The sequence below is a fragment of the Rhinopithecus bieti genome, unplaced genomic scaffold, assembly GCF_001698545.2.
Source record: "Rhinopithecus bieti isolate Rb0 unplaced genomic scaffold, ASM169854v2 scaffold_35859, whole genome shotgun sequence".
In the NCBI taxonomy this organism is placed as follows: Eukaryota; Metazoa; Chordata; class Mammalia; order Primates; family Cercopithecidae; genus Rhinopithecus; species Rhinopithecus bieti.
The window spans coordinates 103,411-116,820 of NW_016814962.1; the positions used below are offsets into that span (position 1 = coordinate 103,411).

The following is a 13,410-nucleotide window of genomic DNA, read 5'->3' on the forward strand; positions in this document are numbered from 1 at the left end:
GTCCAGCTTGTCTCCCGGGGCTGGACGTCCACCCCCACGCTGGGCAGAGACACCTCCACGTGGGCGGCCGTCACCTCCGCCTTGGGGCCTTTCAGGTCCAGCTTGGGGCCCTTGACGTCCACCTGGGGGCCCTTGAGGTCCACTTTGGGCATCTTGAAACTAGGCATCTGCACCTTGGGCAGGTGCCCTTTGAGGCCGGCTCCCTCGGGCACGTGGCCCTCCGGGAGTGTAACGTCCACTTGGCCAGCCTGGACCTCCAGATCGGCGGATGGGGGCTGAATGCTGAGGTCCGTGGTCTTGAGGTCACCCTGCATGGAGGGGAGGCTCACATCGGCCTCCACCTTCGGCACAGACATGTCCACCGAGGCCTCCATGGACTTGCCTGGGGCAGACAGCCCGAAGGATGGCATCTTGAACTTGGGCATTTTGAATTTGCTGTCTTTGGCAGTCACATCCTTGTCAGCCAGGGATAGGGCCCCGTCCAGCCGCGCGCCGTCCAGCTTGACTCCCGGGGCCTCGTGATCCACCTCCTGGCTGGGCAGAGACACCTCCACGTCGGGGGCCGTCACCTCTGCCTTGGGGTCTTTCAGGTCCAGCTTGGGCCCCTTGATATCCACCTGGGGGCCTTTGAGGTCCACTTTGGGCATCTTCAAACTTGGCATCTCCACATTGGGCAGGTGCCCTTTGCGGCCAGCTCCCTTGGGCACGTGGCCCTCCGGGAGCTTCATATCCACCTGGACAGCCTGGACTTCCAGGTCAGCGGAAGGGGACTGAATGCTGAGGTCCGTGGTCTTGAGGTCCCCCTGCATGGAGAGGAGGCTCACGTCGGCCTCCACCTTTGGCACAGACACGTCCACCGAGGCCTTGATGGACTTCCCTGGGGCCGATACCCCGAAGGATGGCATCTTGAACTTGGGCATTTTGAATTTGCTGTCTCTGGTGGTCACGTCCTTGTCGGCCAGGGATAGGTCCCCCTCCAGCTGCGCGCCAACCAGTTTGACTCCTGGGGCCTGGACGTCCACCTCCACGCTGGGCAGAGACACCTCCACATCGGGGGCCGTCACCTCCGCCTTAGGGCCTTTCAGGTCGAGCTTGGGGCCCTTGATATCCACCTGAGGGCCTTTGAGGTCCACTTTGGGCATCTTCAAACTTGGTATCTCCAACTTGGGCAGGTGCCCTTTGAGGCCGGTTCCTTCGGGCACGTGGCCTTCCGGGAATGTCACGTCCACCTGGACAGCCTGGACCTCCAAGTCAGCAGAAGGGGGCTGAATGCTGAGCTCAGTGGTCTTGAGGTCACCCTGCATGGAGGGGAGGCTCATGTCGGCCTCCAGCTTCGGGGCAGACACGTCCACCGTGGCCTCCATGGACTTGCCTGGGGCTGACATCCCGAAGGATGGCATCTTGAACTTGGGCATTTTGAACTTGCTGTCTTTGGTGGCCACATCCTTTTCTTTCAGAATTTGTTCCTTTTTCAAGGGTTTTTGGTCATGTGTTAATTGTAATTTTGTTTCGTTTGTCACTGAGTCTCTATCTTCCTTGTCTTTTAGTCCTGCCTCTGTGCCTCCCTGCTCTCTTCTGTCGGCTGTTGCTATGGCTTCTCCTGCCCTTTCCTGCTCTGTGTCTTGTGTGGCTGTTTCTCTCCCTGTCTTTGCCTGCTTGCTTGGCGACCATCCTAAGGATGGTATCTTGAACTTGGGCATTCTCATCTGTCCTTCTCTGTCTTCCCCGACCTTGTCCTGTTCCTGGCTGATCCTTGTCCTCTGTAGTCCTTCTCCATCTCCTTCACCCTCTTGTGCTTCTGCGTGTATGGCTGGCTCCCTGCCTGGTTCCCACCCTGCTCCTTCCACCTCCTCAACATTCAGGCCAGTACCCACTTTTGAGGACAGGTCCTGTCTCTTCCCTCGCTGTGGGGCACTAATGCGCCTTTCTCTTTCTGGCTCTTTTTCGGTGGAAAATGCAAATTTTGGTGTCTTTAAATCGTGTACTCGCACCCTAATTTTGGGTGGGCCGATCTGTGTGCCTCCTTCGGTTGTGTCTCTCAAGGACAGTCTGGCGATCCCAATTTCCAGGCTCTGCAGTCCCTCACCTTCACCCTCCCAGCTCATTGCAGGAGTTGGCTGGGCCCTGGGCTTCCTCTGGGCCACTGCTGTCTCCTGTGCCTGCCCCTCCAGGGTCTTTCTGTGGAACCTGGCTGCCCTGAGTCCCCCTTCCTCAGGGGTTCCCTCACAAGCTCTAGGGTCACCCAGCTCTGTGGGCAACTGCGTCACTTCTCGATCCTGTTCTGCCCTCTCCTCTCTCCTGCTGCCTGTGGCAGCCCCAGTGTCTTCAAGGCTATCACCCCAGGGCCCCAACTCTTCCAGGACCCCAGCACGGCCCACCCCTCTCTGGGACCCCCCGCCTGGCTCTCCTGTTGATGAGGGGCCCTGTCCCGAGCCTGTCCTGAATCTCAGGTTGAGGAACTTCTGCCTCCTCTGGCTGCCCGGCCCTGCCTTCTGCTCTTGGCGCTCCACTGCAAGCTGGGCCTCTGTGTCTGTGCTTGTAGGGGACACGTCATGTGCGTCCCTGGGCTCGTGGGCCTCTGACGAGCTGTGTGACCTCTGGGGTCCTGGCCCCCGCTTGCTCTTTATGGATTGAAATTTTGGCCAAGAGAGCCTCTCCCTCTGGGTCTGCCTGCCTCTCCCCACCCTGGGTTTGGAGATGAGTCTCTCTTGGTCCCCATCTCCTTCCAGAGTTTTCGTGGGGGTCTCTCTGCACCCATCAGCGACATCCGTGTCCTGAAACATAGGGAGAGGGAATCTGTTGGTAGCAGTCCAAGAAGCCTGAGACCCTGGCCCAGGGACAGACGGATTGGGAGTGCTATCCCCTCCCAGGCTCAGCCAGCAGGGTAGTGAAGCCAGCTGGGGCCCTGCCCCACGGGCATGGTGGTCTCACCTCCTTCTCTTTGCCCTGTGGGCCGTGCTGGGCATCGCTGGAAGCCCACTCTTCATCCTGTGGAGCAGGGAGCTGCCGTCTGATTTTGAACTGAACCCTGTACGGCTCTGAGTACTGAAGGATTTTGAGAGCATCTTCATATTTTATGTTGTCAAAGAACACGGTTGCACTGAGCAGCTGATCTCCTAGACCAAGAAAGGGCCAGGGCCACGTGTGTGAATGAGATGGGGTCTGCTATCTTGCCTTGGCTGGCGAGGAGGGACCCAAGGGCATGAATGGGGAGATCCCACTGAGTCTGCCCCACCAGCCCCCACTGAGTGCCTCAGGCACAGGGAAGGTGGATGGGGTCCCCCATTTTACTAGATGCAGTGGGTGATCCCAGCCTCAAGTGGCTGAGCAGAGACGTGAGGAGGTCGTCCTAGGCTCCAGGTGTGGCTCCTATCCCCCTCAATGCCCCCCTCCAGGTCCCTCCCATCCTGGTGGGGAGAATGGGGACCCCAGGGATGGAACTGCCATGGCACCTTCTCTCAAGTTGAAAAGCTTGGCAGCTGAGGAGTCCTTCAGCACTTGCTTGACAAAGATCCCCTTGTCCCCACCGCCTGTGACACTGTAGCCACTGGCTCCCGCCTCCACCTCTGTCTTCAGCGTCACCTCTGTTGCCTCCTGCATGGACTGGAGCAAAAGCACATCAGGGTGAGCAAGTGCCAGTCCCACTGTAAGCATCCCTGCTGGGGCCTGAGTCTCCAGAGGATGGGCACCCCACCATCCTTCCCATTAGCCTGGACAACTCAGAGCGGGGGGGGGGCACCCACCGGGTGGGCTCAGCTAGCTGTGTCTGAGCTCTGGAGGACGCCAGCTGGAAGCTTCTAGAACTCTTGTCCCCACCCCAACCTGCCAGGACTTAGGCACAGCCTGTCCATGCCACCAGGCCCAGCAGGGCACCAGGAGCAGGGCAGAACAACTTCTGCTTTCCCTGTGGCCAGAGGTTCCCTTTTCGGCTCCTTTGTGCATTCTTCACAAACACATGAAGTATGAATTGTGTGCAAGACACCTGATGCTCAAGACAAGGAAGAACAGCAATGCCAAGGAAAATACGGGACATTGGGTGCAGACTGCCAGACCTGGGACAGGATGGGGCCTGTGTCCTGCAGAGCTCTTGGACTGCTGGGGAGTCCAGGAAAAAAAAAAGAACAATTGCTTTAGAGGCAGAGTCCCCTCATCACTGGGTGCTAGCAGAGTCTAGCACCTTCCATAGTTACATGGCCTGGGTGCTGACTGGCCCTTTCAGCCCCGTGACTTGAATATGCAACAGACACCAGCACTGCCCCATTGTACAGAGGAGGAAATTGAGATCTGCACAGCCAGGTCTACCTGGCCGGGAGCTTGGCTATGCATCAAACTCCACACCAGGGAGGACTGGGGAGGGTCAGAACCAGATTTAGCCTTCTGGAGCCCCTGCCTTTCCCCAGGCCCGACAAGGGGGACGAGAACACCCCACCTCCCCAGGGCACGGGGCACACTGCCAGCCTCTTTGCTCCTCCCCCGCCTGCTCTGACCTCGGACTCTCTGGCTGGATCCTTTGTGGATGGACACACCTCTGTGACCCTCAGCTCCTTCCGTACCCACCTCTGGACGACTCATCCTGAAAAACGTCCGTGAGTCCCCTGAATCCCGCTTCCACCAGGATCTCCGTCTCCCAGCGGAAACTTGCCTGCCGGGAGTGTCTTCCTGCAGCCACAAGAGTTGGGAGTTAGGCACCTGCCCCAGCTCAGGGACAGGGAGGGGCACAGGAAGGCTAGTGCCAGACCAGGAGCCCTCCCTTCAGAGGGGCCCAGAACCTCCAACATGCAGCTGTGTGCAGAGGGAGCCGGGTCCCTCCAGGCACATCCACAGAGAAAAGGCAACTCTCGGCCTTCCTGCTTCCCGACAGGGCCCAGCCTACAGCCCACAGCGCCCACAGGGAAGCCCCACAGCAACTGAAGTTTTGTATGGAGGGAGATAAGAAATTCAAATTGTACAAAAAGGAATCCTTTCATAGACGTGGCTCCTCTGATCCCTTCCCCAAGTCCTTGTCTCCAGAGGTAGCCATGGGGCCCTTTCCCCAAAGACAGCATGAGTGTGTTACACAGGTTCAGGTATGCACACAGCCTGTGCCCCTGAAACATACACACAGTAACACGAGGCCTGTCCCCATCAGCCCACACGCATGCTCACAAGAGCTGCAGGGCACCTCCATCCCACTGTGCCCTGGCCAGGCGCAGGGAGGAACCCAAGGGCACAGAGTAGTCTGAGAGGACATCTGAGTGGGCACTGCCCAGTGGGCAGCAGGGCAGGGCGGCAGGGCTGCACAGTCATGAGTGAGTTGCCCACACAGGGCGATGCAGGAGGAGATCTGGGTGCCTGCGGGGCTCTGCCCAGCAGGCTCACCTGGAGTCCAAAGTCAGCAGCCTCAGTCGTGTATTCGTAGACAGGTGAGGACCCCTGTGGCCGTGGTCGAATGACCTCATCTGCAGGCCCTTCAGTCACCTGACAGGAGAGAATCCAGTTACTTTTGCCACTCAGTTCTCCCAGGGCCCAGGGAGAATGGGGGCAGGGTATGAGGAGGCCACACTTCCTCCCGCTCTCACTTACAGAGTGGTCATCTTCAGTTTCTGCATCTGGCTCCCTGGGCTGCAGCTGTCGGCCAGACACTGCAGAGAGAGTGGCTGTCAGTGGAGATAAGCGGGCTGGGGGAGCAGATCGGGGCCCGGGGAGGGAGCCAGGAGTGTATGTACACTGTGGAGGTGGCATAGTCCTGTCCTAGACACTGGATCTGAGAGCAAATTCAGGGGCCAGGGGAGGATCTACAGCTATTGGGCTGGAGGAGCTGTGGCATCAAGTCAGGGGGCAGTGAATTGAGACTGGACTTATTCCAAGTTGGAACAGATTTAGTCCAAGAAAGTTACTAAACAAACACAAGGTGTTAGTTATTGCATGACCACACCCTGGGAGGATCAGAATCCAGAGTTGCTAGAATGTATTATCTAAAATATCCAGCAGCCAACAAAAAATTACAACTTATGCAAAGAAACAAGAATGTATGATCCATACCGAGAAAAAAAAGGGGTGAATGGAAAGTATCTCTAAATGTCCATCAATGTTGGGTTTAATACAGACTTCAAAGAAACTATTAAAAGTTTGTTCAGGCCGGGCGCGGTGGCTCACACCTGTAATCCCAGGACTTTGGGAGGCCAAGGAGGTATATCACCTGAGGTCGGAAGTTCAAGACCAGCCTGACCAACATGGAGAAACCCCATCTCCACTAAAAATACAAAATTAGCTGGGCGTGGTGGCGCATGCCTGTAATCCCAGCTACTCAGGAGGTTGAGGGAGGAAAATCACTTGAACCTGGGAGGTGGAGGTTGCGGTGAGCCGAGATTGCACCATTGTACTCCAGCCTGGGCAACAAGAGTGAAACTCCATCTCAAAAAGAAAAATAAAAAAGTTTGTTCAAAACACACAAAAAAAACCATGTTTGAAAAATTAATGGAAAATATGTTAACAATAACTCAATGAAGAATCTCATAAAGAAATAAAACTTATTTTTTAAAAGGCAAGCAAAAATTCTGGAATTGAAAATTTACTACTGGGGTTCACCAATAGATTTGAGACACCAGAAGAATTATCAACTTGTAGATTAATATAAATTAACCAATTTGAAGAAGGGGGTCAGGAGGAAGACTGAAGAAAAACAGAGCCTCAGAGCATTAACCATAAGATAAAGAGACAGAAGAGAGAGTTGAAGAAGTGGTGGCTGAAAACAATCTGCAGAATCCAAGAAGCTCGACAAAACCTAAGCAGGAGAAACACAGAGATCCACACCTGGACACATGACAGTCAAAATGCTCAAGAGAAAGGGACCTATCACATAATAAGGGCATAAAAATACAACTAACATCTGAATCACATCAAAACCGTAGAGGCCACAAGAAAGTGGAGCAATATATTCAAAGGGCTGAAAGAAAATGTTGTCAACAAAGAATTTGATATTAAGCAACCTATCCTTCAAAAATAAAGGCAAAATAGTCTGGGCATGATGGCTTATGCCTGTAATCCCAGCACTTTGGGAGGCTGAGGTGGGACGATATCTCAAGCCCAGAAATTCAAGGCCAGCCTGAGCAATATAGTAAGATCTCATCTCTACAATTTTTTTTTTTTTTTGAGATGGAGTCTCACTCTGTCACCCAGGGTGAAGTGCAGTAGCACGATCTTGACTCACTGCAACCTCCGCCTTCCGGGTTCAAGTAATTCTTCTGCCTCAGACTCCTGAGTAGCTAGGACTACAGGCACGCGCTACCATGCCCTGCTAATTTTTGTATTTTTAGTAGAAATGGGGTTTCACCATGGTGGCCAGGCTGATCTCAAACTCTTGACCTCATGATCCGCCTGCCTCGGCCTCCCAAAGTGCTGGGATTACAGGCGTGAGCTACCGCGTCCGGCCCAAAAATTTTTTAAAAAATTAGTGGGTCATGGTGGTGCATGCCTATAGTCCCAGCTGCTCAGGAGGCTGAGGCGGGAGGATAGCTTAAGCCTGAGAGGTTGAGGCTGCAGTGAGCTGTGATTGCACCACTTCACTCCAGTCAGGCAGAGCAAGACTCTGTCTCAAAGAAATAAAAATTTAAATTTTAAAAAAGGCAAAATAAAGGCATTCCCAAATGAACAAAGACTTGGGCATCTCATTGCTAGCAAATCTGCCTTACAAGATACACTAAAGAAGCTCTTCAGACTGAAAGGAACTAATACCAGACAGTAAGTCAAATGCACAGGAAGAAATGAAGATGCAAAAAATGGTAAATATATAGGCAAATATAAAAGACTCTGAATATATATTGTCCTCATTTTATTTCTTAACTTCTTTCAAAAACAGAGCATTGTATACAGCAAGGATTGACAAACTTTTCTTGAAAAAGGCAATATAGTAAATATTTTAAGCTTAACAGGCCACATGATCTCTGTTGCATCTCTGCAGCTATAATACAGAAGCAGCTATAGAGTATAGATAATATGTAAATAAATGAGCATGACTGTTTCAACAAAACTTTACTTGTAAAACAAAAAGGAGGCTGGATTTAGAAGACAGGCAACAGTCTGTGAAGCACTAATATGAGGCAACAATTCGAACACCATATTGTTAGGATTATAACATATATAGACGCAGCATATATGTGACAATAATAGCAAAAAGGAGTGGGAGGAGGGGGTATACAGTTAGCCTTTCATATCAGTGGTTTCTGTGTCCCGAGTTCAATGAAACTTGGGTCAAAAATGTTCTCCCAAAAATTGCATCTATACTGAACACGTACAGACTTTTTTTCTTGTCATTATTCCCTCACCAATAGAGTAAACCAGCTATTTACATAGCATTTACATTACATTAGGTATTATAAGTAATCTAGAGATAATTTAAAGTATTGGGGAGGGAAGATGTATGTAGGTTATTTGCAAATACTACAATGCTTTATAGAAGGTACTTGAGCATCCTTGAATTTTGGTATCCGAGGGAGTTCCTAGCAGCAATCCCCCATGGATGCTGAGGGACAAGTGTACCTTGGACTAAAGTTTCCATAATTTACCAGAATTAAGCTGGCATTGCCTGGGGCTGGGAGTGGGGAGGGAGATTGATTGTAAGTGGGGTTGAGAAAATTTGGAAGGTGATGGAGGTGTTCCAGAACTGGATTGTGGTGATGTTTGCACAACTCTATAAGGTTAGTAAAATGATTGAATTGTACATTTACAATGGGTGGGTTCTATGGTTTCTAAACTACACCTCAATGAAACTGTAAAAGAAAAAGGTAATTAACTGTATAAAACAAAAACAAGTCAGCACGGTGGCTCACACCTGTAATCCCAGCACTTTGGGAGGCCTAGGAGGGTAGATCACTTAAGTCCAGGAGTTCGAGACCAGCCTGGTCAACATGGTGAAACGCTGTCTCTACTAAAAATGCAAAAATTAGCTGGGCATGGTGGTGCACGTCTGTAATCCCAGCTACTCAAGAAGCAGAGGCAGGAGAATCACTTGAACCCAGGAGGCAGAGGTTGCAGTGAACTGAGATCCTTCCACTGCACTCCAGCCTCAGTAACAGACCAAGACTCTGTCTCCAAAAAAATAATAACAAATAAAATGAAATGTATCTTAGAATTTTACAAATATAGAAGTAAAGCATATGACAGAATGGGGATGGAATGCAGAAGTTGCTATTGTGAAGATCTTACATTATACTTGAAGTAGGACAATCTTACATGAAATTATACTGCAATAAGTTAAATATTCAGAGTATAAGCCATAATGCAACCATTAAAAAAAAAGATGTATAGGTAATAAACCAATAGTGGAACTAAGATGGAATAGTAGGCTGGGCACAATGGCTTGCGCCATAATCCCAGCACTTTAAGAGACCGAGGAAGGAGGATCACTTGAGGCCAGGAATTTGAGACTAGCCTGGGCAACACCGTGAGACCTTATCTCTAGAAAATATTAAAAAGTTAGCCACGCATAGTGGTGCACATCTGTAGTCCCAGCTACTCAGGAGGTTGAGGTGGGAAGATCACTTGAGCCCAGGAGGTTGAGGCTACAGTGAGCCGAGATCGTGCCACTGCCCTCCAGCCGGGGTGACAGAGCAAGACCCTATCTCAAAAAACAAATAAAAAAACACCTAGATCTCCTTTTTAAAACACTGAAGTAAACACCGGCAAAACTGCAAGGAGAAATAAATCCATAATTATTATACAATAGGATATTTTCACACTCTTAGGAAATGATAAACTTACAAAGTAGAACAGGGGAAGATACAAGACACCTGAAGCACCCGTCAACCAACGAGACCAAACTGGCACCGGGAGGACACTCCAGACAGCAGCCGGGGCACGGAGCTCAGGTGCACAGGGGACAGCCACTGAGACAGTCCCCATGCTGGCTCAGAAACCTGCCTCAACAAATTTAAAATCACTTCAGTCATCCTAGGTCTCTTCTCTGACCCCCAGTGGAATCAAGACAGTGTGGCAGAAACACAAACCAGTGAACAGAAAACAGAGTCCAGAGCAGCCCCACACTTACATGGCCAATTAATTCTTGTTTGTTTGTTTGTTTGTTTGTTTATTATTATTATTTTTTTTTTTGAGACGGAGTCTCGCTCTGTCGCCCAGGCTGGAGTGCAGTGGCCGGATCTCAGCTCACTGCAAGCTCCGCCTCCCGGGTTCCCGCCATTCTCCTGCCTCAGCCTCCCGAGTAGCTGGGACTACAGGCGCCCGCCACCTTGCCTGGCTAGTTTTTTGTATTTTTTTAGTACAGACGGGGTTTCACTGTGTTAGCCAGGATGGGCTCGATCTCCTGACCTCGTGATCCGCCCGTCTCGGCCTCCCAAAGTGCTGGGATTACAGGCTTGAGCCACCGCGCCCGGCCGCTTATTTTGTTTTGAGACAGGATCTCACTCTGTCACTCAAGCTGGAATGCAGTGGCACAATCTCTGCTCACTGCAACTTTTGCCTCCTGGGTTCAAGCGTTTCTCGTGCCTCATCCTCCCAAGTAGCTGGGATTACAGGCATGCCCCATTTTGCCTCGCTAATTTTTTTTTTTTTTTTGGTACTTTTAGTAAAGATGAGGTTTCACTATGTTGCCCAGGCTGGTCTTGAACTCCTGGCCTCAAGTGATCCACCTGCCTTGGCCTCCCAAAGTGCAGGTGTGAACCTGTGTGAGAACACTCCTGACAGCAATCTGTGCGTGCCCGGCCAAATTCTTGTTAAAGCAGCCCAGTTATTCCAATAGAAAACAAAATCTTTTCACCAAATGGTCCTGGAACAGCTGGGTATTTACTGGGAAACCAATAAACCTGGACCCTTCCATCCCATCACTCATGAAAATGAATTCAAAATGAATCATAGCGGTAAATGTAAAACTGAAAACTATAAAACTTCTAGAAGAAAATATAGGAGAAATTATTTACCACCTTGAAGGCAGCAAAGTTTTCTTAGGATACAGAAGGTAGGGATAGTAGAAGGAAAACTGATAAATTTAAGTTCTCATAATTTAAAACACTGGCCTTAAGAGCTTTCATTTTCCTCAGAAAATGAAAAGGCAACGAATGTATCTGGCAAAGGACTTGCATGGAGCCCGTGTACAACTCAATAGAAGACAAAACAGTCAATTAAAAATGGGCAGAAGATTTGAACAGACATTTCACAAAAGAAGATGTGCGAGTGTTCAATAAGCACAAGAAAAGATGCTCAACATTTTCCATCATCAGGGAAATGCAAATCAAGACCAACGGAACAGAACAGAGATCCCAGAAACAGACACACATACATAAAGCTGTGATCATCTGTTCAATAAATGGCCTGGGATCCACTGGATATCCATATGGAAAAACATTAATCTTCGCCCCATCTCAGCCACAGAAAATTAATTTCATGTGGATTATAGATCCAAACTTAAAGCTTACCAATAAAATTTCTAGAAAATAAATAGAAATTACTTTTGGAGTAGGGGAAAAATTCTTAAACAGAACACACAAAAAATGACAGATATTGGTCTATATTAGAATTAAGAACTTCTGGCCGGGCGCAATGGCTCACGCCTGTAATCCCAGCACTTTGGGAGGCGAAGGCATGTGGATCATGAGGTCAGGAGATCGAGACCTTCCTGGCTAACACAGTGAAACCCCATCTCTACTAAAAATACAAAAAACTAGCCAGACGAGGTGGCGGGGGCCTGTAGTCCCAGCTACTCAGGAGGCTGAGGCAGGAGAATGGCGTGAACCCGGGAGGCAGAGCTTGCAGTGAGCAGAGATCACTCCACTGTACTCAAGCCTGGGCGATGGAGTGAGACTGTCTCAAAAAAAAAAAAAAGAATTAAGTTCATCAAAAAACACCACTAGGGGCATGAAATGTAAATTAGTACAGCCATGATAGAAAACACTATGGATGGTTCCTCAAAAAATAGAACTACCATTTGGTCTAGCAATCCCACTACTGGGTTATATATCCAAAGGAAATGAAATCGAAGAGTTGCAGCTATCTTTGCCCAAAACACAGACTGGGCACAGATAGCTGCAATACATTTACCAAGCAAAGTCCTCCAACCCAGAAAGCACAAAGAATTCTTGCAAACCAAAAGACAACCCGATAGAAACATGGGCAAGAAAACACTGGAAAGGTAGCTCATGGAAGAGGATGTTCAACCAGCCGATGAGAATGTGGAAAGATGGCCAGCATTTCTGGTCATCTGCGCAATGCCAACAAAACCACGAGGTGCCATATGCTCCCAGGAGAATGGCTGAAATCTCAAAGTCGAGATTTAGGCGAGGCGGACCACCTGAGGACAAGGCCTGGGGCAGCCGGAACTCCGTCCTGGTGTGGGTTGGGGGTGAGCTGGCACAACCACTTGGAAACAGCCTGGTAGAGTCTATCAGAGCCTGACATGCCTTACCCTGTGGCTCAGCAACTTATAGCCAGGGGCAGGGCCAAGAAATATGCACATGTATGTCCCTCAAAAGATGGGTGCAGGAACGTCCATCTCAGTATAATTTGTGGCCCCCAGAAACCAGAGATTCAAATGTCCATCAACAGTAGAATAAAAACAAACTGAGGTATCTGTCCAATGGAACAGTGTATGGCATAAACTATACCTATGTGCAACATGGATGAAGTTCACAAACGAAAGGTTGAGATAAAGAAGCTAGATATAAAAAGCACTCATACCAGGGGAGCCCATCACATCCAGTTCACAGTCAGGCTCAGGCCAACTAGGGCTGAAGTCACCACGGGGAGCAGGCCGACAGGGTCTCCTGGTGGTGGTAGGGGTCTACTTCCCAACCAGAGGACTAGTTACTTGGGTGTGCCACGGTTTGTATCCTTTCTCCATAAAAAATTTTAGAATTCTACATAAAATCAAACATAATTATAACCTTTACACTAATAAATCTGAAACTTTGGATCAATTGGATATATTCCTAGAAAACCCACAAGAAGAACCAAACGTGTCCAGCCCACGGCCCACAGGCCACGTGCGGCCCAGGACAGCTTTGAATGTGGCGTAACACAAATTCGTAAACTTCCTAAAACATTAGGATATTCTTTTGCAATTGTTTCTTTTAGCTCATCAGCTATCATTAGTGTATCTTATGTGTGACCCAAGGCAATTCTTCTTCCAATGTGGCCCGGGGAGGCCAAAAGATAGGATGCCCCGATGGATAATCCAAGCAGTTTTATAACAATTTAAAAATCAATATGTTGAAACTCCGTCTCTACTAAAAATACAAAAATTAACTGGGTGTGGTGGCGGACGCCTGTAGTCCCAGCTACTCCGGAGGCAGAGGCAGGAGAATCGCTTGAACCCAGGAGGAGGAGGTTGCAGTGAGCCGAGATCGCACCACTGCATTCCAGCCTAGGCAACCAGAGCAAACGCTGTCTCAAAAAAAAAAAAAAAGAAAAGAAAAGAAAAAATCG

At 49.7% G+C, this 13,410-nt stretch overlaps 1 protein-coding gene across 1 annotated transcript in view; it reads right to left on the reverse strand.

The window, feature by feature from the left end:
- Positions 1–13,410, reverse strand: part of AHNAK2 (AHNAK nucleoprotein 2) — a 37,299-nt gene that overhangs the window by 10,644 nt on the left and 13,245 nt on the right. Inside the window, 6 exon segments of the mRNA XM_017852807.1 lie at positions 8–2,774; positions 2,932–3,116; positions 3,453–3,603; positions 4,558–4,659; positions 5,359–5,457; positions 5,563–5,621. Of these exon segments, the coding sequence (XP_017708296.1) occupies positions 8–2,774; positions 2,932–3,116; positions 3,453–3,603; positions 4,558–4,659; positions 5,359–5,457; positions 5,563–5,621 (3,363 nt within the window).